Source organism: Octopus bimaculoides, chromosome 6, assembly GCF_046866305.1.
Source record: "Octopus bimaculoides isolate indiv1 chromosome 6, ASM4686630v1, whole genome shotgun sequence".
Taxonomy (NCBI): Eukaryota; Metazoa; Mollusca; class Cephalopoda; order Octopoda; family Octopodidae; genus Octopus; species Octopus bimaculoides.
In genome coordinates this window covers 97,353,268-97,380,826 of record NC_142933.1, presented here as the reverse complement: position 1 = coordinate 97,380,826, position 27,559 = coordinate 97,353,268, and the positions used below count along the sequence as shown (strand labels likewise).

At 31.1% G+C, this 27,559-nt stretch overlaps 1 protein-coding gene across 3 annotated transcripts in view; it reads left to right on the top strand.

The window, feature by feature from the left end:
• Window positions 1-27,559, top strand: part of LOC106878026 (uncharacterized) — a 151,148-nt gene that overhangs the window by 94,486 nt on the left and 29,103 nt on the right. For all 3 annotated transcript variants that reach the window (XM_052968640.2, XM_052968639.2, XM_014927106.3), the window contains 2 exons: window positions 10,754-10,871; window positions 21,386-21,456. In XM_052968640.2, the coding sequence (XP_052824600.1) occupies window positions 10,754-10,871; window positions 21,386-21,456 (189 nt within the window). The remainder of the gene's footprint in view (window positions 1-10,753; window positions 10,872-21,385; window positions 21,457-27,559) is intronic.

Here is a 27,559-nt window from a genome sequence, read left to right as displayed (position 1 = left end):
GGTTCACAGATGGTGTATTTTCACCTATGTAAGTTACAGTTCTTGAAGGTAATCAGTGATTACACTCCCTAAATAACAAAAACACTATTCAAATATTTTTATTAGTTTGAGTTAAATTTTTTTAAAATTTTATTTTTTTTATATTATACCTAATCACAACACCCACGGACATTTGCAGCACCTATGAGTACAGCACCCATGAACATTTGCAAGGCATCTGGAGTTAGTAGGTGGTGGGGAAGAAACCACCTCAGACCAGAGACACTGGATTTGAATTCTTGCAACAGAATAAACTCTACTAAAGGCATTCAAATATAGGGTGTGGTGGTGGGTTATTAAACCGGGTGACAGATTAAGTTTACTATTCAAATTAAGCTTTATTTTTGTATTAGAGTATTTTCTTGTCATGCTTGAGTGGTTTCATAAAATTGAAGGAGGAGGAGTTGTTAGTTCATGCAAAACTTAAGTACATATAAAAATAGAAAAAGTCAAGATTTTACTGAAGTAAATAAAGAAAAGAAAAAGCTGCTTAATCATCTGATTTGACAAATGTGAACCTACATATTTTTATATAACAAAAATACACTTTCAGTTTTTTAATTTATTTATTTTTGGGGTATATGAAATATTGAAAATAATATTCATAGAAACTAAACTTCTTTTCCAGAGTTGAAGTTGAATTCTTTTTTGGTACCTGATGCAATTTCAATGTTTTTAACGTTCTTTTTTTTTTTTTTCAAGTACCAACCTGCTTGAGACTACTCCAAGTTATATGATATAAACTTCTTGCTTTAAAATGATCTAAATTAAAACCTCCCATCAAATTTTCAGGTTAATTCATATTACAAACACCAGCTTAATGACAAATTTATTTTACAAACTTCTTCGTTATTGTCAAACCTTATTGAAAAAAAATGAAGCAGTGTATTTCAACAGAACTATGGTAATGAAAGAATTCAGTTATTCCTTCTTATCCCTTTTGTGACTATATTTCTATGGATATATGCTTGTGTTTCAAATAATTGTAGTAAACTATCTTAATATGTAACTTGATATAATGGTGTTCACAACTGAAATATTAATTTCAATCAAACCACAGTGAAATTTTACTTGAGATTTCAATTTCAACACTCTAACATAGTTGGCTCAGGCAGGTTTATATTAAAGAGTTAATCTATATTTATTCACGTGTTTTGTCAACACCTGTACTACCTCTATTTTTTTAGATAACTATGTAGCTAAGGAGATTTCTATTTTATTTTATTTGATTGCCAAAGATGTTACAAGACCAAATTTTTTTTTATAATAATGGATTCCTGATACAAATTGCATGTAATTTAGTACCGTATACATCGTTGAATACAATTAAGAAAGAAGACATAAAACTTCTTTCAAAAGGTGGACAAATAGTTGCATACAAATATTGAGGCATTAATATTAGTCAGACAATCAAAACATAATGTTCTTAGCCTTAGCTGGTTTTCTAGAACAGCACTGATATAAAAGAAATGATAATGTGAAAAATAAGATATTGATTTCCCAAAGAAAGGTAGACAAGAAACAAGACAAACATGAAGGATAGCTTCATCAATCCTCTGGTATCTACCTGTGATTTGATTTCCTTTATTTGCGAACTTTTGTTTTAGATCGTGCTGCGTAAATTTAAAGATGATGTGCCTAAATTAGCAACAATTATAATGTAACATAATGTATTTGATTTCTTTAGTGGTGTTTCTGTTAATTTTTTGATTGTTTGAAAGTGACTTGCAACTTCTGTCACCATTTTTGTCTCATTTCTTATTTTCAAAAACTTTAAGCAGGCTGATGAAGCATTCATAAATATATTTTTGTTTTATTTGGTTTTTGGGTGTCTGCAACAAAACAAAATAAGCTTTAAAAAAAATTTTATGAAAATATTTTGGTAATGTATTACACACAGACACACACACACATGGAATATCTGATTACTTTATTAATCTTTCAGTGTCACTATTATATTTCTTATGCACCATCCTTATTACTACTTTCTCAAGCATTTCAATGTGGTTTAATACCACAATGTGGTTTACATTTACTTGCATTCCTCCAAGATAAAATTCCTCAATTCAAATGTAGCTGCACAAAGAAGGAATATAGTTATGAATGCATCTACAAGAAAAAACTTTTTACATCTTTTAGAGCAAATATAACTTTAATGTTTTTAGGTTAACTAGATTCGCATGTTGATTTTACTCTATTTGTACTGATAAGAAAGGATGAGGTAATGTAACCCCATCTCTTTTCATTCTGTTTTTATATTTGATGAAGTCAATACTTCAACTGGTAGTTGTTTAACATTTAATCCAATTTTAGCTTCTCATCTACATTTAATTTTAAATTTTAAAAGGTTACTTCTCTTTCTTTGACCAAATGTTGTGATTCAAAATGGCAGTCATTACATCCTGTCACACTTGTGTGTTTAATACCTCTCTACTTGATGTTTTCATATTATACCTATGTCTTTTGTAGTAAATCAGCCAAGCAAGATTTAGCCTGTATGGTAAAAAATGCCGCTGCTTTTAGCTTCATATACCTGTTCACAAACCTGGGCACCAAACTGTTAATTGTTAATTAACAAAGTTAACGATGGAAATCATTATTGGACTAATTAACTTCTGTTACATTTAACTTCCGTTAATTCAAGTCAGCTTGAGTTAACTTCTGTTAGCTTCAATTCAATTGAAATTAATGGATTTTATAGTTTTGGTACTTTTTAAAGGTGTTTTTAGAGCAAAAACTGATTTTTTGTTTTTTTTACTATAATAAAAATTGTTAACAGCTTATTGATAACTTCTGTTGGATTTTTAAAGAATTAACTGATTAACAGTTATCAAAGTTAACTTTTTGGTTAACGAAGTTAACTTTTTGACTAATGGTGCCTACCTTTGTTGATCACTAATGAACCCCTTATTTCGTTTTTCATTTCGTCTTTTCTCTCCAGAAGTTTTATTCCATTGTAATATTTTAAACTATTATGCTGTGTCGATCAGAGCTTGCCTTTGCTCTAATTCTTCATTGACCAATAGGTTTAATCTTTTCTTTTTTAACACTATCTTCTGGAATTTACAAAATTTGACCTAGTAAAATTGAAGGAGGTTATCTCTTGTACACTCTATCACACTATGAAACATATCAGGCTTTTTTTTTATCTAGAGATTTATCATGATCACCACTCTTTTGCCTATAGTTTTTGTCACAGTCTGTTTTGCTTGCTTTTTGTGGCTCTTCTTTAGTCTACTACATAGAAATTATCAGTTTAGTATTACCTGGTTAGGAAAGATAATTTTTCAAAGGTAAAATATAAATGAGGTAGATGAGCACTATTAACTGAATTTATACAGCTAATCTGGAGGATAGACCGAATTCAAATGAGTTTACTACTTGTTATTTTCAAAGGAGATTTAAGTGATATAGCAATATGGTGATTATCTTTTTTAAAATGTTTTATTTATTTATTTATTTAATCTGTTTGTCTTCCATGCTAATATTGTTTGGGTGTTTCTGTAAATATGTATATTTGCATAAGAGGTGTTAGCGCAAGTGTTTTTACTACTGGATGCTTTCTTTTTAAAGGTAACTATGTTATGGGAGTATTATCTATATTTTCGATGAGGTTGACTTTAGACAAGCAATGTATGTTACCTCAGAGCTGGTTGATTATTATGTGTTATGTAATTCAGTAGATGATTGAAATCAACTGTTACATTACAGAAGGTACTTGATCAGAAGGTCAGAAACCTGTTTGTTAGCTCTAGCTAAAGGGAGTAGAGGAAACTAAATGAACAACTGTATGTTGAATGCAAGTACTGTTTTACAGGTTTGCCCTAGCTGTGGAAATAGGGATTTAAAAAAACAAAACAAAAAAACATGTGAAGTGTTTATGAGATTTAAGTATTGATGATTCTAAATATGGACAAAAGTAATCAAAGACTGAATGTTACTTTTAGAACTAGGTGAAATAAATTCCTTATCAAATGAGTTGCTAAATGTGAATTTATCCAATCTCACAAACTATTTATACATCTCAATAAGGCAGTGCTTATTGGATCATCTGGTAAAGGTTTCCAATTGAAAGCTTGATTAGGTCAATAACTGCAAATAACAACTTCTTGTAATGCTTTATTTTTATTCTTCCTTCTCTAATTTATAATACTGCTGCTCTTAGAATTCTCATTGTTATTTATAATTTCGTTGTTTCACATTTGTTAGCAGATGTTCTATTTAGAAGAAAATTCTTTAGGGAGGAAATTTGTGATTTGGTTTCAATTCTGGTTTGAAATGTTTTCTTTCAGCTATACAAATACTCATGGGAAAGGCATGAATGTTGAAGAATTGCACATTTCTTTATCGTTTAGGCTTTGTTGCCATTTAGGAAAACATCGAATTTTTTTCAATTCTTTGATTCCCTTGTATTAGTCATTTTGTATTTTAATTTTATTTCCTTATTTTAAAAAAAAAAGTCTTCAGTCATATATGGAAGAGCCCTAGCACCACAACAGCCTAGAGTAAAACTGTGTATGCGTGTGAATTATATACTCACTCACATATTATTCATGCATGTATATTTTGCTTATTTTTTAAACTAGAAATTTACTGTTACGCACTTTTAACAAGTTTGTTTTATATTTATGTAAATTAAAAAAACATTCAGATGATGGGTTATATACCTATGTTGAATTATTAATAGTATTGTTGCTAGTTGCCAATAAATTCTCCTGTAGGAAAGATTTAGAACAATGTCCATTGTTGAAGAAACAGATTTAACTACTTAGTTGTTGATATAAATGGATGAGGATGTAAAGTTTACAGAATAAATAAAATCTCCAAATGAATTTATTTATATTTTTTTTCCAAAAGAAAGGGCATTGATACTTTGCCTAAAAATTTGTATTTCTTAGAGGGAAGAAAGATGTAAAAACATGAAAATTCATAGATCAAACTGGTTATACAGCATAAAACAATAGTAAAACTTACATTTTTGAAAGCTGATGAAATTTTGAAACAGATATGTTATCCAGAATTATAATAGTTTTTAGCAGTCAGCAAAGAAATGCAGTAACTTCAGCTGTCTTCTGCAGTCTGTTGGTTTTCTTTCCTTTTTTTTTTTCTGGTCTAATGCTGGTGCAAACTGAATAGTACAGATTTTCTGCAATCTCAACAGATTTCAGCTGGATGTCAATTTAGGATTTGTTTACTGTTCATATCTGGATTTCTGACACTTTTTTTAAAGATTTTTTTCCCCTCAGTTGACGTAACGAGGTTGAATGTTTGTAATTATTTTATTGACAGAAAGAGATAGCTAAATCTAAAATGATTATTTTAAGGAGTTGACAATGAAACAGACCCCCCCCCCCCCCCCCAAAAAAAAAAACATGTAAACAAACTGTTGAGAGTGCTGAATTAATAATACTAAAACTATAAATTCATAGCTTAAAGTATGAAAGGTAAATTAATTAAATGAATTATTAATTATATGATGTCGCAATTGTTATTAAATCTCAGTGTAATCTTAGTATTGGGTGGCAACTTAATTGGTAGTATATCACATTCCATAGGACTGGAAAATTAACTAGTCGTTAATTTAGAAAGTTATGCCGGAAATGACTCTTGTAGATTAAATGACTTACTTTTAAAACCTGCCAAAGATTTTTAGTGAATAGAATGTGTTTATTAGTTCTAGGTATCTATTACTGAGTTAGGCTTTTATAGTGAGAGAGTGTTTTTTTTTTTTTTCATTTTGTGCATTTGCAAAAATATTTTTGAATGCACTTGTAAGGTTCTTGTAAGGAAGGAGGATGTTTCTAAGAAGGATATCATTTAAATGCTGATGTTTTAGTACTAAGAGTGTCTTCCCATTCTAACCTCACCTTTTCTGTAAAATACTTTTTGAATAGTGTCTCTCTGCTTAGTATCAGATTTGGCATGTTTTTGTGTTGATGTTCAGTGTGGGATTGAACACCACAGTCTTTTAGGACATACATTAATTATATTTCAGCTCTTGGTACTTTATTGACAGGCTTGTATACTTTTAGGTGGCTTGAAAAATACTGTAATGATTGGTCAACAGTAGACATTGTTGGAAATTTTATTGATTATCAGACTTTAAATTGACAAAATGCTAATCCTACAGTTTCTATTGATAAAAAAAGTGGTTGAGCTATCAATCAGAGAAATACAAAATTGTTTAAAGCTTCAGTGTTATGGCCAACTTTTAACTCTGTAACTTAGTGGATTTAGACCTAACTTCTAAAAATGTTGAAATGTTTTATGATCTGAAATATGTGTGAAATTCTGTTAAACCATTTTATTTATCCTAGAGATAATTCAATTTTAAGTTTCTGTTGAAATCAGTAGGTATATTTGTAACAAAAAGAAAGGTAACATGACCAAATAAATAAATAAGATGGTGGACTGCTCACTCTTAAATTTTACATCTGTATCTTGCAGAGAGAACTTTATGATCTTTAAAGCCAAATGTCTAAGCTGGAGAATAAGTAACTAGCTTTCTGTGAAAAATCTCTTTTAATACAGGAAACTTTACATTCACTTTGCTCTGCAGAATCTGCATGTTAGCACTGTAATTTGAATCATGGAAGAAAAAAAAATTTTTTTTTATAGTCATGGTTAATATCTTTGATTCTTCCAGACAAAGCATAATCAATTTGAGTTCAAAAACTTAAAATATATTAGCTTGTCTGTCTTTTGAAATGAAGTTGTGTATCTTTGAAATATTTTCTTTAGACTGTACAATTTTCTTATGGAATGAACCAATAATTTTCACATTAAAAAAAAAAAAATTATATTTTATTTTTATTGCCACCCTTTTTTTTTTTCAAGTTCTCTCATATCAGAGTATTGAAAATATAATTCCAAATTATGCATTACTTAGTTTTGGTGTAATTAATTAAGATTTTAAATAAAAATAAAATCCACAAAAATTTAAAATGAGAATAATAATTATGGCAGCATATAATGTTATATAATAAAAAATATAATATTATAGCCCAACTTTTGTGATTACTTTGTTGTTAGCTTTTGAAATAATTTTTGTGATTTACATTTAGTTAATAATACTCATAGATTGTATGTTTTGAATTTTTAAGTAGTATTTGCTTAAAATAATTATGGACTTTTCCTTGAGATAGTGTGCTGCTTCTGTAAAATCTTTGGTGTTTTATTATTGAATAACTTTAAAGAAATTTGTTGAAAATCGTGCTCAAAATTGAAATAGTATCTGAATGAGTTTTATTTTTTCTATAGTGAAATAACTTCATACTGATGTGACAACTCATTTATTAATGCTTCTTTATATATATATATATATATATATATATATATATATATATATATACACACACACACATGTTTAATATACAGCTATACATTATTATTATGCATATTATTTATACATATTTTTACTCATTATACATGTGTCTGCAAGATGGTTGTTTTATTACTTGATTGAGGAGTCAGATAGTTTTGGTTGCTATATTCATGTCTAAGTAGACCTGTTTAGGATGAGTATTGCTCACCTCACATTAGAAGAAGTGGGTAAGAATGGTTTACACCCATTTATAATTTAACACAAGAACAAAAAAAGAAATGCTTTTGACTATTAGAACTCAGAATGTAAGGGCTTTACGGGATCTTAAAACTTGTGAGAGATCTGAATAATGAACAACTCTTGTTGAATGTGAACTCCAAGATGATAAATTGGCAGAGTCATTAGAGTCACACAAAATACTGTATGGCATTTGTTTACCCTTTAGCATTTAAACTGGCCAAAATATTCTACCTGTTTTGTGTTCAAATTGGCCAAATCCAGCTTCTACACTACCCCACAATGTCATACCAGAAGTAAACAATCACATCATTGAAGTCTTAAAGCTAAAAGATAGTACATGATTAATTCAAAATGATGTCATTAAATAAGCATTACATTTGACAGAGTGATCTAAATGCTAAAGGGTTAAGCTTTCGTGCTCCAACTTAAAAATCCCATCATGGTCAACCTTGCCTTTCATCCTTTTGAAGTGGATAAATAAATACCATTCCAATACTGGGGTTGATTCTTCTTTCTCTGTCTCTCTCTTTCTGTATGGAAGAAATTGACTATGGTCAGTGGACTCTACTTTGTTTAAATTCTCGAGGCATACTGTGTGTTATGAGGCATGCCTACAGTGCCATTAGGAGTTGAGGTCTGGGAAGGATTTCACCACAGACACTGCATTACTAAGGGAAAACAGAATAGCTGATGAGGGTAACCTAACTGAGAATAATGGAAGTTACTCTTTCTTTTAAAAAGGATGACCAGCTGGTAAACCATGTATACATGGTGTTGGTTTCACTATAAGAACAATTTTGGTTCAGAAATTCAGTATTTTTTATCAATCTCTGTATTTGAACATCTTATCCATCTTTGAATTATTTTAAATAATCAGTTCCTCATTTTCATTAGTGCTTATGGATGATTAAAAAAAAAAAAAAAAGATGTTCTCAATGAATTGCAATGTGTAATCCTTTAAGTCTATTAATCCTGATGATAAAATCCTTCTTAGAAAATTTTATGTGAAACCACAAAATATAGCCAGAAATCACTGGAAGACATGGGTGTGTAGATGCAACACTGATGAACTGTTTACTTCTAGAACTTTGTTCAGAGTTTGAATTTGTTATAATTAATACTATTTTTTGCCAAAATAGCAAGCAATAAACTTCATGGATGCATACCCATTCAAAGTGTTGGCTTCTAATTGATTTTATCACCACATAAAGATGAGTTATATCTGATATGTGGTTTGTTAGATCAATACAAGCTGCTGGTGGCTGTTGAGTTGAACACAGAATATGCTAGCAAAATTAGAAATGAATATTAAAATAAAATGAATTCTTAAATTCCAGCATAATGTTGGGAAGAAGAAATTAAAAGTTAAATATTAAGATTCCAATGTTAGCTGCAATTTTCACACTGCCTCCAGGAAAAGTCTTTGTTCTCTCCAAGTTTATGGAATCTCAGTTGAAGAGTGGTACATTCTTACTTCAGTAGTACTTGATATACTTAAAGAAAACCTTAGCCCATTTTTTTCAATAACAACTTTATTAGTTTGTTGATTGAAATAGCCATACATTAAAAGCTCAAATTGATGAAAAACTGAAAGCTAAACTTGATAAAGAATAATCTATTTAGCAGAAAAGCTTATATTTCATATATAGTTTATACTTTGTGTTCAACAGCTGTTCCTTGAAGATAAACACCACCAAATGTATAATTACATTAATTGTGAAACAATTAATTAAATTAAATTAAGTCAAATTAATTTTAAAACAGTGTTTACTCAAATTATCAGGAATGTTACATTAAGCAGAAAACTGTTACTGGACCAGTATTGCAATTATGTAATTATATATTTTATGGTGTTTAACTTCATGAAACGGCTGTTGAACATAAAATCTGAACTATATGTGAAATTTTTGCTTTTTTTGCTAAATGTGTTGGTCTTAAAAGATTGTTTTAACCAATTATGTATACACATGCAATCCAGTCTCACTTGGATTTACTACAATGTAATAACCTGTTGGAATTTAAATCAACTCTTAGATGAGGAGATACTGTATTTTTTTGTATTATATGTGCTTAACAGGACAATCATTTCTCCTGCTCACGTTAGCTGATACAGTGTGTTTTCTCAATTTACTTAAACGTACAGTAGATTATGTTAAGACTCATTTCTCTCTACAGATATTCTATAGTCTATATATCACACTAACATGCAGCATCATTATTCTTACACATGCTTCATTTACTCTGCCTTTTGAAAAGAGAGAGAGAGAGAGGTGGGAGAAGAGGGCAAGTATATGTTCATCACCAAGTGATTAAACTTTATTGTAGTTCAAATCTTCATCAGCATCAGTGTAGTTGATGACATAATCTCTTATGCTTTGGCTACTCAGTTTATGTTTCAGACCAAATAACATAGGGTAAAAGAAAGACAGGATTGTTAGGTTGTTTATTACCATGGATTTACTGATTATATATATCTGAGACAAAAATTAACATGGCCTTGGCAGGAAACGTTTTTATCAGAAGATAAATATATTTTCATACACATAATTAATGTAAATTTATAAAATTATAAATCTTAGAAGCTATGGAACCTTTCATATAAACTGTGGGAAAGGAGAAAACTAGCATTATTAGTAAATCCCAATTTAGAGTAGCTCAAATACTATCTGATGCGTCCACTGTGCTAGTGTAACACACAGTGGAAGTTGCTTATTATGATAATTTTAGGATGGAGCCTTTTGGATAACAATAAACGAGTGATAACATAGCAGATGATGTAACAGTATCATGTGCATGTTTGGGACCTACTAATTTTGATAATAAAAACCATTTGATAATATTGTTTGTGATTGAATTATGTGGCTTTCACTATTCTATCTGAAAAGATATATGATGATCTCAAATTTCTGTTGCTAGTTGAAATTCAAATTGTTATCTTTGTTCTGGAGTTGATATTTTATCAAGAAAAATGAGGGTATAGGTTTGTCGTCTATTTTATATTGTAATATTGCATAACTGCTATAGTGAAAATTCTTACAGCACATGTGATTAAATGATGTTCACTTTGATTATTTATGTTTTGTAACTGTTTCCTAATTGAGTACTTGATATGGTTTTCTAAGACTTGTATTTTTTTTTTCCTGTCTCTAGGATGAATGTTTGTGCTGCCACTGCTCAGTGTCGTATTCATCATCACCAAAGCCTGACGAAGGACCGCACTTCTGCAGTAGCTGCCAACCTCATACATCGCTACCACACAAAGAAAAAGGTGAGTTTCTACGCTCTTTTTCATTTATTTTAGTGAAATCACAGAATTTACAAATGATACATTAACTGTATACAGTAACTCAATGAGTAAAATAATACAATGAGATATTTTCAGTTGAAAAAAATGAAATTATATAAGAAAATTTTGTTCATACAATATTCTAATCAATACAATATTCTGTACCACTACAGAATTTCAGAACACATTCTCTCTGAAAGTTCCATTTTTATTCTTCATATCTGGTATTGAATTTCTTACTCTAGACATATCCACATAAATCTAACAATAAGAGAAACATTCATTGTTTTTTTTTGTAAATACCTGTCTTTGAAACTGTCTTGTCATAAGTTTCTGCATTCTAAGTCCCAGTGGATAATTTGTCAAGAAATTAATGCTTTTGCATCTAGAATGGTAGTGCACAATCACTTGGTGGCAAATATATTCTTGGATAAATAAATCTTTCTCTTCATGGTTGCAAAAAGCAACTGTAAAAAAAAATGTTTTTGAATCTTTTAATATAACTTATTACAATAGCTATCAGCTGTATCAAAATGTTGGAGGAGTACAATGGGCACACCAATCTTCTAGTTTATTGAACCATTCTGCTCAAATAAATTTTTAAAAATTCAGTTGGATAAAGATGTGCTTCATTACTATTGAGAACTGTGTCACTGCTTAATTATTCTTTGATTTCTCTTGGAACTCTATTATAATGGCATTAACTCCAGTTTGTTGGACAAAGAATTGTATACTCTCAGAATCAGTCCATATGTTTACATTTTTGCTGGAAGTCTTGCAAAAGCTTTCAGAGTTGTCCAGGAAACACAAGATTATCTTGATTTATTATATTTGATTGACTTTGCCAGTATGGCTCTTTTCCTTCACCAATTCTAAGCAGAAATTCTGCCGAGTTTTCTCCAGTGTCATCTGTTGCTATTTGAATGCACATATTTCTGGTGGGTTGCTTGATTTAAAATTCTTCAGAAAACAGAGAGTTTGTGAAACATTAATGACTTCCACATGAGACAACTAGGAGAGTTTGGCACCATTCACCAGTAGATCGCAATGAACTGTTAATTTCATGTCTGTCATGGATACTGTGGTCCTTTGTTACTTCATATCATCATCATCATCGTTTAACATCTGCCTTCCATGCTGGTATGTTGACTATTTGGCTAACTGGCTGACAAGTTATATATCCTGGTGACATCTTTAATTTAAGTACCTAGTTATATTTCAAACTCAGTGAGTTTGTAGAATGTAGGATCTACCACTATGTTTTTTAGATCTGTGTCTGTAAGCTGGATATGAGTCTTCAGTCATAACAGTTTGGTTAAAAAATTGTATTGGAAATCCTTTCTGATAATTACAATTTCTTCCTTCACTGAATCTGCATGAATTGTTCAGATTCTTATGTCCACAGAACCTATGGATTAAGTTCATTTTTACTCCAGTGAATAACAGGGTATTCTCTTTTTTTGTTTTTGTTTGAAATCTAAGCACAAACAAACAGATCAATATCAGCTGAATCTCTAGGTTTATCTTCTGCTAGATAAAAAGAATAAAAGCATTTAGCAGTATTTTTTTTTTTAGTCTTCTTTCATACGTGTGTTAGCAATTACCTTTCCTAGGTTTTTCTCTCAAGGCAAATCATGAAGATGTTGCTTCACCTTTTTATGAAACTCTATTACTGTAATATGTTATCAATTTCTTGGCTATTTACTGTGAAAAAATGATCATCTCTTTCTAATTTGGATTTATTGTAAAAGTAATGAAGAGGTGGCTTTCCATTGTATTTGATGATGCTCATGCACAATCTCGAACACTTTGGGGATCCATATACAATCACTGTTAGTATGCTTTTATTTTCTGATGATCCTTTTGTTCCTATCCATTACTTTAAACATTCATTGTGTATCCATCAGTACCAAAAGGAAACATGATGGTGTAGTTGTAAAGACTATCATAACGTTGATGTATCTCATATATTGCAAGGTACTTCTGTGTTCATAGATTACATCAAGGCTTTTTCTTGTCACATTGAGCTGCAAAACTTCCACTTCGTTTGTAGTGGTCGTGTTATATTGCCTTTTATACCCACTCCCATTTAGCTTATCTCTTGCTTTTAATACTAGTTTAATCTCTTCTGTGGTGAACTCAATAAATTTGAAATCTCTGATGTATGGATCAACATAATGTAAACAATGTTGCAATTTAACTGTCACATCAGAGTTCAAAGTGGAATTGTTTCTCAGTCTGCTTACTTTATTGTAGTTTGTCTCCTAAATCAAAATCTGAGCAAACTCTCATCATTTGTTTTCAGATGGAATAAGTGGCCCAATTCTGTAAATAAACCTTTCACTAAATTTTATTCTTGGACTATATTTTGGTATTGCTGATTTCTGATGACCTAGAGAAGACTTGGCATAGTTGAACTTGGGATTTTGTCAAGAAAGGGCTTGACAGTAGATTTAGTTTAATATTACTTTTAGTGCTGCAGTGGTTTGATATTTCATCTTCAAATTTTAGTCTATTTCAAAAACTGCACTTGTTCCCATTATTTTCATTGGAAAAAAAAAAAAGAAAAAAAAACATCTTGTGTAGTCACATATTGTCTTGTGGCAATACTAACTCTTGGTAAAAATCACATTGCAAAGCAATAACATTTTTTTCTTCTTTCAACGCATCTTGAAGTGAGTTTGAGTGTTGGAATTTCTGTTAGTTTTCGGGAGAGCCCTTCTTTCTTCTTTAATTCCACTTAATCAGGTTTTAATTATAAGGCTTCTGTCATCTGCCAGATGGGTGTTTCCTTTTGCTTTATTTTCTTTCAATTAAGCTTCAGTCATGCAATTTCTTTTAGCTGCTTGGTGGGTGTCTCCTTATTCTTCACCTTCACCACTGTGATTTCTTGGCATCACAATAATTTTAATTCTTTCAAAAAATGTTCTGGATGATTAGGTCACAGCCACACAAACAAACTTTTCTTAATTCATATTGTGCTGTAAAATAATCTACATTTACAAAAATGAAACTTATGAAATATTTTAAAAAGTGAAAAGATTGTAGAAAATTTTTACTAGATTTTTAGTGGCGATGATTTTTTTTTTTTTACATATATATTTAGTTTTAAAACAAAAAAGTCAACAATTTTTCAAAAGATATAAAAGAATTCTAAAAAAATTTCAAATTCTTGGAACTTTTAGAAAGCTAGAAAGAGGAGCTATTGACATCTAATTTTAATGGAAAGCTAAATGTGTTTTGTCCAGTTTTCAAAAACGAAATTGTTTCAGGAATTTTTTTAAAGAGTTGTAATTTAAAAAAATTTTTAATATGAAATAATTTAAAGATAATTTTTAATTTTGAGCAAGAACTACATCTTTTGTAAAGGAAGCTATAAAAACACATGCTAAAATGTGATTGGTCACTACTCACACCCACATACATACATATAAAACACCAAATACTTAATTTTGTAATTAAAGATTTTAATTAAAAAGTATTTAAATCTTGTTGTGCAATTTATTTTCAATATTTAATATATACATAAAAGATCTAATTTTGACTCTTAATAGGCCTACATATGCAAATCCAATATAACTTTGACATTCTTTGTAGGAAGTTGCCTATTGTTTCTTCTCATTTTCTATTAAAAGAATAATTTAAATTTATATTCATTATTGTCTGGGTCAAGTTAGCCCTATGTACCAAACTTTGATGCTCTAGAGCATAGCTTCCCAAAGTGGGTGATTTCAACTTAGAGGTGGGCGATGGGACAAATTTCTAGAAAATGGTGGGCAATGTGAACGTTTCATGGGTGACAATGAATTTTTAGAAATTAAGTCTGCATTTACTTCTATCTCGGTATGCCTAGAATAAGGATGAACTTTTATCGATTTGGCTACTTGCATGAGACATCCCTTTATATTAAAAAAGCGGACTTGTTTATTGATCGAATATTTTTGTTGTACAGTCAGCTTAACGTTGCCATTTAACATTCTAGAAACAAGTAAATTTTTGTTGGGTATAATAATAATTACTTCTGTTAATTCTTTTAGAATATTGTTTGTGTTGACAGACGACTTGAGAATTACCATCCAGCTTTTTATGTATTTCATTTGTTTTCTTCTTGCTTCTGCTGTTAGTTTTGAAAATAAGTCTGAACAAATTGAATTTTTCAGAGAAATTTATTGGCCTGTTGGGTCCTTGGTAATTAAGAAAAGCTTGTATGTAACAATTAACAAGTTTCCTTCATCCATTTAAATCTGTAACCGTGTTTACGTAAGGACTCATTTTAACACTTATTAGTTGGTATATGCTGAATCCTGAGTGTGAGTTTATGAGATTCAAAATGGCAAAATTATAAGGAAATAAATAAAACAAAATCTAAATAAAATCGTTAAGAAATAGCAATTGACTTGTAGAGTTAATTGCTAACTCCCTAGAAGCAATTTTCTCTTGAGACTTGATCTATCCATTGTAAAAAAGAATTTGTTCATACAAACAAGTCATATAACTGGACAAGTTAGTTCTATTAAAGTTTGATTGTAGGAAATTACTTTAGAGGATTTAAAAATAGAACCAGTGTCTGTCTAAATGCTGGGAAAATTATTTTAATTAGTTGTACTAGATAAAAACTTGTTCAGAAAACGCTTTTGAATTTTTTTCTTGGGTATAATTTTTTTTGTTTTTTTTCTGTTGATGGGAGGGTCTTTCATTGTGATTTCATTCCAACTACTGAAAATTTTCAGTATTGTCTGCCATTTGAAAAACAAAAGAAAAGTTCCCCAGCATGACCACAGCTCATGAGCTGAAACTAGATAAAATGAAATGAAAATGAAAATAATAATATTTTTTTTTTTGTAATACATTTTAAGAGATAGTTGTCACGTGCTAGTTTGCTCAGTGAGTTTTAATCACTTAGTGTGTTGAGTAAAATAATGAAGAGTAAATACAAGTAAACTAAATATTGGTATGGTCTAAAATAAAAGATCTGAAGTGGAATAAGCCATCAACATCTTAAGAGTTTACTGTTTATTTCCATACTCTTTTGCTTGAGAACTAACTCCAAACATAACTACCTTAGGAAGAACTGCCATGTGGTATATAAATTCATGATTTACACTTCAATAGAGCTATTAAGCAAGAAACTTGTTTTCCTCTATGGAATTCACACAAGTTTTTAGAGTTAAAAATAAATATCCTTTTGAGTGTGAGTGAGTATATTTCCTATGTGCTTACCTCCTTGTTTGATGAATTTATTTCTAAGTATCTAAATGTGTCAAAATGTTGTACTCATGTTGTTTATCAGATATAATAAAATTTTTCATGAGTGTATTATGTAGTTCTTGAGTCATTGCTTTTAAGCAGAACAGGGATAGTTCTACCAGGAATGACACCATTTCCAGATCATTCTTACTGGATGACTGGATATTTAGAGAATTAAGTATCAAGTTCAGAAACATAAAAAAAGAAAAGCTTTAGTGTAAACAGTTCAGACACATGCGCACACACACACTGATTATTATTGAAACTAATTGTGCTTCTGTTACACTTGAGAGTAGTATGTGGACATCAGCCAATCTGAATGCAAGAGAACAGAAAAGTTGTAGATTATTGTGTGCTGCAAGCTTACTTCTCAGCCACATCATTTTGGGTTCAGTCCCATTGTATGGCACCTTGGGCAAGTGTCTTCTATTTATAACATGAGGCTGATCAAAAGCCTTGTGAGTGGATTTGGTAGATGGAAACTGAAGGAAGCTCATCTTATATATGTGTATGTGTGTGAGAGAGGGGAAAGTCTTGTCTTGACACTAGTGTGTGTGAGAGAGGGGAAAGTCTTGTCTTGACACTAGTGTGTGTGTGTTACTGTCCTTAATTTCTAATCTTCTGTGAAAACATGCCTGGCTGTGGGGAAATATTAACTTACTTGGAAACAGAAAGGGCATCTGGCTGTAGAAAATCTATGTCAACCAAATCCCTCTGACTCATGCAGGTGTGGAAAAGTGGATGTTAAAACAATGATGATGACAGATGAGAAAAACTAACTTCAAAGTGAACTGTTGCCTCATGTTCTGACAGGATATTTGAAACAGGACAGTGACAAATATGAAAGTTAACCCTTTAGGATTCATATTACTCTATATGTAATCCTTGTTCATTCACATTGTTTTAAAGTAATCTTGCATTATCTTGTAACTTCAAGATTTTGATGATCTGATCAATTAGTTTTAGAATAACATTGTAGGATAGGTGCTAGAGACGACATCTGGTCATTTTGAACATAAAGTAGATACAATATTTGGGTTGAATATGGCTGGTTTAAATACTAAAGAGTTGAAGAACCTTAAAGTAGGTGAAATACAGTGAATTTTTGCAATCCTGGATAAAGTTTGTGTTCTGAAAAAGGAATATAATTATTTTCTAGCTTAGACTCATTTTAGATTATTTAAGTTTTTGTTTTGTATAGTTTTATGACTTTCACATCCAATATAATTGAAATTTTAAAAATTAATATGTTTTGTGATGTTTAAAGCATAAATAAAGAGCATGTCTGAAACTAGCAGATCCTTGATGTTTATCAACAAGTATTTATCAAAATCAACTCACAATTTATTTTCATTGATTAGAATATATTCTAATTTTTCAGTGTATTTTCCCTCAAGTTGATAATAGAAATGATAAAACTATCAAGAAACAGCAAAGTTATTAATTTCTTTTGATCCTAAGTATGGTTAATTCTTATAGCTTGGTAATATTTATTAATATATGAAACCTTTGTAATTTTACTTTAACAAGGGAGGATATACAGATAAAAAGGATGTATTTTGGGAGAAAAAGATTTGGGAGTTGTGTTCTGGGATCAGGTATAAGGGAAATTTGGAGTAATTGGTGAAATGGAGACAGCTTTAGATGGAGGTGATATAGAGTTAGCAAATCTAGAGAAGCATTAACAGTTGTAGTAATTGTAGAAGAGTCAATGAGAATGCAACGGTGAACAATTACTGGTTGTATTGTTTTGGTGTTGAAAATGTGTATCAGGTGGATAATCTTGTTTGGATATAATTAAAGGTGTGTATGAAGTGGAAGAATCATCACTGATTCTTTTGCAGAATTCTATTGTCAGGCAAACTTGCTTCTTGAATAAAGGTAACAATAGTTTAAAGATGAATATTTTTTTTAGCACTGAAAGGAAACTAAACATAGGTATTTTAGTAAATGTGTGGTCTCCATAATTGTTTACAGCAATCACACCTATATCAAATGTTGTGTCATGTCTTGGCTTACTTCCTTCCATAGGTGACTTCCGTTAACAACTTTGAGTAATCTGTTTTCTAAGATATTTAAAAAAAATTTTATAACTAATCTCAGGGGCTGATTTTTAGACAGAAACAAGAGTTTCTTATCTAGCATTCTTTCTACTTGTTTGTCATCTAAATATGCTTTTTGACTCTTTCTTTTTAATTACTTTCCTTCATTAGTTAATATCTTCCATGGTCAAACTTCTGTGGAAGTAAATATATATTAGACTGATTGATAATTGCAACTCTTTTACCAAGATTTGATATTCTTTAGTTGATTCAGTATGAATGATTTTTTTCCCTATAGGCATGGATTAATTCCTTTCTTAGTGGTATTTATTTTCATTCGGTCTCAGTTAATGTTACACTTCAAACTGCCTAACTTCTGACTTCAGTTTTCATGACTGAAACTATATTTATCATTATCATTGAATAAATGTCCACTTTTCGATGTTTGCATGGGTCAGATGGAGTTTAATTGAGGCAGATTTTCCATGGTCGGACTCCCTTCCTGTTGCCAACCCACACTTGTTTCCAAGCTAGGTAATATTTCCCCATGACCAGGCATATTTTTGCAAAATATTGGGTTTGAACAACATTGCTTGTATGACAGTGATATTTACTTATAACTGTCACACAATGTGAAAACAAGGAGATACGCGAGCGCGCGTGCGACAGGCTTCTTTCAGTTTCCACATACCAACTTGACTCTCAAGTCTGTTCAGTTCAGAGCTAAGGGACTGAACCCGAAACCATGTGGTTGAGAAGTAAACTTCTCAGGCATGCCTGCATTTGTTATTTTTAACATTATTTTTACTCCATTTGTTCTTATTTGGTTATTAAACCTTTTTGGATCATTGGGTCAAAGCTTGTTCTAAATATTTTAATGAGTATTACTTTCAAGTAGCAGTTGATCATCTGAATATAATAACTCTAAGTCTAACCTTAATTAATAATATTGTAAAGTCTGCTTTACCAGCCATTTCAATCATGAAATAAGTATCATCATCATCATCATCATCGTCGTTTAACATCCGCCTTCCATGCTAGCATGGGTTGGACAATTTGACTGAGGACTGGTGAAACCAGATGGCTACACCAGGCTCCAATCTGATTTGGCAGAGTTTCTACAGCTGGATGCCCTTCCTAACGCCAACCACTCAGAGAGTGTAGTGGGTGCTTTTACGTGCCACCGGCATGAAGGTCAGTCAGGCGGTACTGGCAACGGCCATGCTCAAAATGGTGTATTTTATATGCCACCCGCACAAGAGCCAGTCCAGGGGCACTGGCAACGATCTCGCTCGAAAGTCCTTACACATGCCGCGGGCACAAGTGTCAGAAAGGCGTCGCTGGGCACAGGTGCCTAGAAATATTACAATAATGGTGGAATTATTATTATTAGCTATATAAAAAGCAGTTTAGGACTTCTGTTTTAGAGGCACAAACATGGCTATGTGGTTAAGAATTTTACATCCTAACCACACTGTTTTAGGTTCTGTCCCACTGCACAGCATGGAAAAACAGGCATAAAAATGCATGAAACTTAACATCTCACATTTCTGTATAGTTTTCTAAAACATTAATCTATTATAATAAAACGTCATTTACATATGTAGTCAAAAGCATGTAGCAAAATCATAAATCAACCTGTAATTATGTGTATTTTATTTCTTTTTAAACATTCTTATCGCAACTCCTTTATGCATAACATGTGAGAATTTCTTTATTTGGAGTTGAGAAAATAACCTGCTTTAATTGTTTTACTTTTGGACTCTTCTGAGTTGTCACAGATCCTCATCTCTATTTGTATACTGTTCATTTGGTCACTCTTCAATTTCTCTTACACCTATTGTGTAACGGATTTTGTTGCTATACAACAAGTAGCAACAAACCTCCTGCTGTTCTTGATATCTTTTTTTCTTCTTTAAAACGAAAGTTTCTAAAAATATTCACTGTAGTATTTCATCTCCCCACCTCCTCATATGGTGTTTGATTGTTTTTACAGGCAGCACAATGCTAAAAGTAAATTCTGCATGTATAATCAGCTTTTTTGTTGACTTGTGTTTGAGAAACTTAACTGGTGTAACACATATACATATAATCTGGGTGAATTAGTATTTTTGATTTATTGATTTCTTTACAAAGTGAAGAGGAAATAAACAGCTGATAACTAGGTTGACTTAAGATGATTAACAAGTTCGGTAGTCAACATAGGTTGTTGCTTATAAAAGGGTAACAAGAGATTTCCTAAAGATGTTTAATAAATACATGTGTGTATGCTCACACACATGCAAACTCATACACAAAACAAAAACAAAAGCAAAAGCTAGTTGCTCATATATATTTCTCATAGTCAGAATTTTAGTTTTGTTAACCAGATTAGATCTATACTTAGAGTTATTGTCTCAGTTTCAATTTCTATAAAACAGTAACCCCCATGATTTCTGATCGAACAAGTACTTTCTCTACTTGGTTGTGTTCTTTCTTCAGTGATTGTCAACATTGTTTTCTGAAGAAATTGATTTTCTTTGAATAATGATGCTTTCAGTACCATTTAGTGATTTTGTCTTGAGAAAAATACTGTCGGTCTTGTTCACTTTCAAATTTAACATTTATTACCTTTTGTCCCAATTAACTAAATGTAGTTAAATTATACTTGAAATATAAAGTTCTTGTTTATTCTACTTAGATATCCTTGCCAAGTGGATAATATAGATGTTTATTGGCCAAGAGTTATTACCACACTGCAGTTTGTTCTTATGCAATGCATTTAACAGTCAACATACAAAAGCTTTGTGTCTTATTATATTAAAGTCACAACAGAATGTATAATGTTCTGTATTTTGATTTCTTTTATGAGACTTATATAATTTTATACAAATTTTAGCTTCTGACAGTTCTTTTGTTTTGTGTTTCTAGATAGCACTACCATTGATTGACTCCTAAGTTACTTGTTTCATTTCAGCAATCCTGGACAAATCAACGTTTTTAAATAAAGTGTATTCTGTTTTGGGGCAATATGTTAAGCTAACTGTTCTAGGAAAAGTTATTGGAATTATTGTCTTTTGATTTTTATCTCTTGAGATGGAATATATAGGATAATCTCTGAAAGACAAGAGCAAGCAAACATTACTGAAATGTAATGTAGTTGTTTATTTTGTCAATTTAAAGAAATCATGTAAACATATTTTTCAACAAAATTCTCTATATTTACAGCTCATGTTACTCGAATTAAAGTCAAAGGTACACGGAAACTTTTGGAGAAGCCAACAGATTTTATCATGCAGGTAAGTCTTTTCTTTTAATAAGTATTTTTTTTTTTTTTGTTTCCTATAAGAAATGTATTTTTATTCTTATAGATGCATAGTAGAAGTTAAAAAAAAACTAGGTTTCCTTGCAGCAAACATTGCAATCATATCTGATTGTGTGTGTGTCTATATATATATATATATATATATATATATATATATATATATATATATATATATATATGTAATTTTAATGTCCACTTTTCCATGCTTGCTTAGGATGGATGGAATTCATTGAGGAAGATTTTCTTCAGCAGGATATCCTTCCTGTCGCCAACCCTCACCTGTTTCCAAGCAACCACATATTCTTGTGGAAGACTGGAAATGATACTTGTTATGTCCAACTATTCTCTCAGGGTGCTTACACTCTATTGTGTATGCACACTGACATTACACATCCAGCGGAACATACTAGCTTCATTTCTTTCGAGCCTACACATGTCCTCAGCAGTCACAGCCCATGTTTCACTGCCGTGTAGCATGGCTGTTGGCACACATATGTCGTACAGTCTACCTTTCACTCTGAGTGAGGGGCCCTTTGTAGAGGTAGGGGCTCTCTGAACTTTGCCCAAGCCATTCTTATTCTAGCATCTATGGTCTCAGAACATCCACCTCCGCTATATATATATATGTGTGTGTGTGTGTGTGTATAGGTAGAGAAAAAAATGTGGAGTATTTCTTATTTTAAAGTTAAATGGTTACTAACAGAAAGGACTTACGAAATGCTCATCCCTCTAACCCAGTTTAGCAAAGACAGACAAAAGTGCAGTAAAGAGAAAAAAAAGGATATAAAAATGCTTTCTTTTGAAAGCTCTGAAGCCTTACTGATTGCAGATAATTAGCTCAATTATACAAGTTTTGTGCATTCACATTTTTTTAGAAATTAATTTTACCAAAATGATTATCAGTAAATATTTGTTATTAATGGAATGGAATCCAGTTAGATCACTTCATGTAAATATTCAAAATGTCATAAATAAATATATTTCTGTAATTGTCTAAACATGAATAAAAGATTTATGTTTTAAGCAATATAGACGATCAGAATAGGAAAATCCATTGATTTTAGTGACTTTAGGATATATTAAATTTTTAATGTCAATTTGTCAAGCAGAAGCACCAGTTAAGGAGCTAAATATTTGGTGGTTTGTGTATTGTATATTATAAAGGCAGTTGCATGTAATAATTATTTAATATAAGTAGTTGTTAGTTTTAAAAAATTGCACAATAATAGTAGTAGGCTTATCAAGGTTTCTAAATTTAATCAAAATAAGCAAAAATATGTAACAGTTAATGTTTTAATTCACATTCTCTTCTGAAGCAAACTATGATTAGCCACAGTAAAATGTACATATGATGTGATAGACTTTATTTTCAACATCATGAAAATAATACAATAATAGACAGAAAACATGAATGTTACAGATAGAAAGATGGACCCAGCATTCTACAAAGTTGACTGATATTGCATACACACATGCATGCATCATATAATGTAACATTCCGTTTAATTGAAACAGCTCCTAGTTCAAATATTCAAATATAACACACATACAATGTGATATGTGTTCTTGATAGTGAGATGGTAAAGGAAGCAGGAATACACATGCATGTGAGGATGTTTATACAAGGAGTTTGTAGGAGTGTAAGAAAGAACGTAACCTGTATATATATGTGCAAGATGTAAGTACAGCATAAGTCCACTCATAGATTACTATTCATAAAAAAATAACGTTTGACATTTATTTTTCAAATAAGAAGTAAAATATGGGTTTGGTGGTAAAATGAAAAATGCAACTTGCTGAGAAAGTCTTGGAAAACTTGAGATCTAGTGTGAAACTCTCAGAAGTACAGGTGTTGAAATCATGGGACAGGGGGTTGTGGTCACCAATGCTGAAGATGGTAGTACAACCACATTAACTGTTATTATGCCTTTTTATTTATTTTGATCACATTTATTATTCCCTACATTGGTGATCCACATCAATGGTAGAATGTAAATTGCTGCTTGTTGAAGAACTGTTGAAAAATCAAAATATGGTGTGAAGCTCTCAGAATTGTGAAACCTTCATATCAGAAGTGTGGCAAATGTAGGTGTTGTCATCAAAAACGCTTTGGTGGTAGAATGAAAAATGCTATTTATTAGAAAAGTTTTATGAGAAGCAAGTTTGAAAACCTCAGCATCACCAATATAGGGAATTGAAAATTCCCTTTATTAAACTGTTTATGCTGTTGATGTACTCAAAAGGAATGAATTAACACAGCATTGTATAAACGTGTTGGTGTCTATACGAAAAGTTCGTGCAGGTATAAGAACATATATAAATATGTATGTATGCACAAAATACATATGATTCTGCATGATGTGTGCATGATTTTCAAGTAAATCTGTGGTATATATGTGCTTTCATACAAGTGAGTCACTAGACAGTTCTGTGAATCTGAAATACTTATGATTTTTATGTTCTTAGTTAACATGTGTTCACAACGAGTGAGTGAGCTGTGGTGTAAAGTGAATAAGTTATTGTAATAGAGATTTGTTATGTGAAAACTAGTTGGAAAAGGTGAAGAAAATTGGCAGTGGTATTGAGTTTATATTTGATTTTGGTGTGAACTCCTGATGCTTTCTCTTAAGAATGATACTTCAGAACTGGTCTGCTATTGTCTCTGCTGTAGTAACGACTGGTAAATTGTGACAATTGATGGTGACTGGTAACACTGTCACTCCAAGCTATATTGACTTTGGACTGTGATGAGAATCAATAACACTGCAATTCTCACATGGGGTTTATCGCTTCCAACTACTACTAACAGTAACTAACAAGTACACTAACAAGTAGTAAACTGGTGATGTTCATTAATATAACATTGGTTTAAGTCACTGATTGGTTCAAAAAGTTAATGTACACTTGTTTTGGTGCCAGTTTGTTTGTTTGAGTAGATGAATGAACTGGTGCACATGTTGATTGATCCAAAACTTATGATGTAGGCCACTACAGCTTGCTGTTGTCTTGTTAACAGCTATTGCTGCTAAGAAAGTAGGCACACAAGTTATTGTTTGCATAAAATGATGCCATATGGTCAGGGTTTGACAAAATAAGTGCACTAACAGATTGGTGAAAAAAACAACTACAAAAACAGCAACATAGTGTAATATTGGTGCCAGGTGATCAGATAGTAGACTTGGCTGTTGACAAAACCACACTGTAAATCTCGATTTACATTCACATCATTAGCATGCCACATGAAATATTTACTACAGATTCTTTGAAAAGAGGCAGTATAAAAAGATTTAGGATAGTCAGATCATTGCTTTAATGTAGAATTCATAAATAACAAAATACAGATTCATTGTATATATTAGATATCTGTGTAGCTAATTCTAGCATAGAAAAATAGATATCAAATTGATTATAATGATAAAGGGAAAAGCCACTAAGAGTCTGTGTTATAAAAAAAGCAGTTAAATAAAATTCATAAAATAAGATAAGTTTGTCTTCTGATGTGAGACAAATTCTTGTCTAGAACAGTCATGTTTTTCAAAAGAAAAAAAATTTTTCCCATTAATTTTTCTTTGAAGAAAGACCCTACTCCAAATGTTAGAACTTATCTTATGGTACACAAAGTCATGAATGATAAAGATTATTTTTGCTTGATCATTTTCAAGAAACTAAAACTGAAATAAATGAATAAATTACATGTGTGGCTCTTCTTGATGTATGAGTTTGAGTAGAATAATACAATTGTGAGACTGGTGGAATTGTGGTTCATTCTTCTGGTCACAGTGTAATGGTATCAAATTTTGGAAATGACTATCTCCCTATAGAGTATTTTCATGCTTGAGTGAAAGAATGGCAGTTCAATGCAAAAAACACTTTTTAACTTTTAATCTCTTTTATAGTGTGTTAACATTGGTAAATCTTAGATATTTGCGTATTAGTCTAAAATCTATTTTCTAGCATAATCAAAGAGAATATTTAAGTTTGCTATTAATGAGGTAAACTATATTTAACTTAATTATGTAATTAATCTAGAAACAATTTACTTGTCTCCTACAAGTATGTTGCTGCATTAATAGCTCACATTTCTATTTGTAAGAAGTAGATTCAAATTAATTCCCAATGTTTATTTAATTTGGTACATAATTTAAATTCCATACCAACTTGTTTTGGTAGTCAGGAAAAACTTACTCTGATTAATATCTCTTATTGTCAGTGATAGATTTTTACTTAATTAAAAATAGTACTTTTGCTTCAGTTTCTAAAACAATCTATTGCTTTATTATTTTAATGCCTTACTTGAAAACAAGTACAATTTAGTGACAGGAAGGGCATTCAACTGTAAAACAATGTCTCAGTAATTTATATTTGTCCAGCTCATGCTAGCATGGAAAAACAGATACAAAACAAATGCAATCCTTAAGTTAAAATATATCATCAGTTATTTTGTTAATAAAGGTCCAACTTGTTTACAAATGTAACTTTTACAATAGAACTGTCCAGAGAAATTCAAATACATCTGCTCTACTCCTAAATCCAGACAACTAATTAGTTACATTGTTGTCTGTTTTGCACTAAATTCCTTTCTCTGTGCAAATAACTCTGTTTTTTTCACCATCTTGGCTTCGCAGCTTCAAAGTGTGACAACTTATTTAGTTACCAAAATCCAACAAGTGAAAGGTTTGAATGCATTGTAACCATGACCCTAAAATCTTGATTCTGCCCTTACTAGGTTTTTAAAAATCTTTCTTCAGAGCTATTTACCTTAACTTAAGTATTCATGCAACTACCCCATTCGTTTCTTTAATATTCTAAAATATGGATACAATCATAATTGACCATTTTGCACATTACTTGGAACACTATTCTCTCTTGACTATCAATGAGGCTAGATCCACTAGGAAGTAGTTTTTCATAAACATGTGACAATTTCTTGTTCTTTGTAACTTTGGTGAAAGGGAATGTATCTATGACATTAGAATCGTCAACTACATTGTCTGGTATAAGAATCTTATGGCAAAGTTTTGAATTCATTCTGTCATAATCTTGTGCACTTGTATTAGAATTTCATTGATTGGTAACATCATTGCAGGTGACTAAACTTCTACTCTATGAACAGTGACAACAACTTCTTCAGCATTAGCAACCTATCTTAACGTTTTCTGTCAGGTTTATACATGCTTTTTGAAGAGAGGCTTATGAATTGTCATTTGGTTAGGACCTAACAACTAAGATCTGTTCAATATTTAGTCCAAGCTAAGTTACCCACCTATGGGTTACATTTGTCTCTAATTTCTTGGATTACACAGCCAAAATTACAAAGGTAATACTTCTCCTCAGGGCCATAAAAATATTTTGGCTCTAATTAGTTGTTCATCTACAAAGGTCATCTTTAATCCACAGGACATCTAATCCTGTATCTGTGATGATAATTCTGCGATACACACACAAATGTCTTAATACATCTCCCTTCTCTGAAAAGCCATTAGGTTAATTGACAAAGATTCATTCTCCATTCTGCTAGAAACACTGGCTATCATATGTGTAGTTTCTTTTTATTTTTACCTGTTCTACAACTTATACAATGGTTTCTACTTCTGTAAATTAGCAAGTTGCATAACATCTCCACCAAATGCACATGTCTCACCTTCCATTTACCAGTTTATGGCCATCTTTTCTATTATTATTTAAGTGTATTCTGAAATTTCTGGCACTAACACACTCACCTGAACCCATTCTTTTCTTTTTATCATCTCTTTACTGCACAAAACTAAGCATATAGTCCAACCCTTTTCTTCCAGTAATGTTTTTCTTCTCCTTTGAACATCTTTCCTACTCTTCTTTTTCTGTCTCCTGCAATAATTAGAATTGCATTCTGATTCTACTTAAAATATCTTTGATCTATACCATGTTTTGTCACTAGACTGACAAATAAAAACAATGCCTAATATATATTGTAGGTAAGTAACTCAATGATGTGCTGCAGGTTGTGAATACTCTAATGGTTCAGTTAGTCTTCCAACAAATTGACAGGGAATCAAGTCTTCAGATATGATAAATTGATAGGAGTAGTTAGCTGTAGC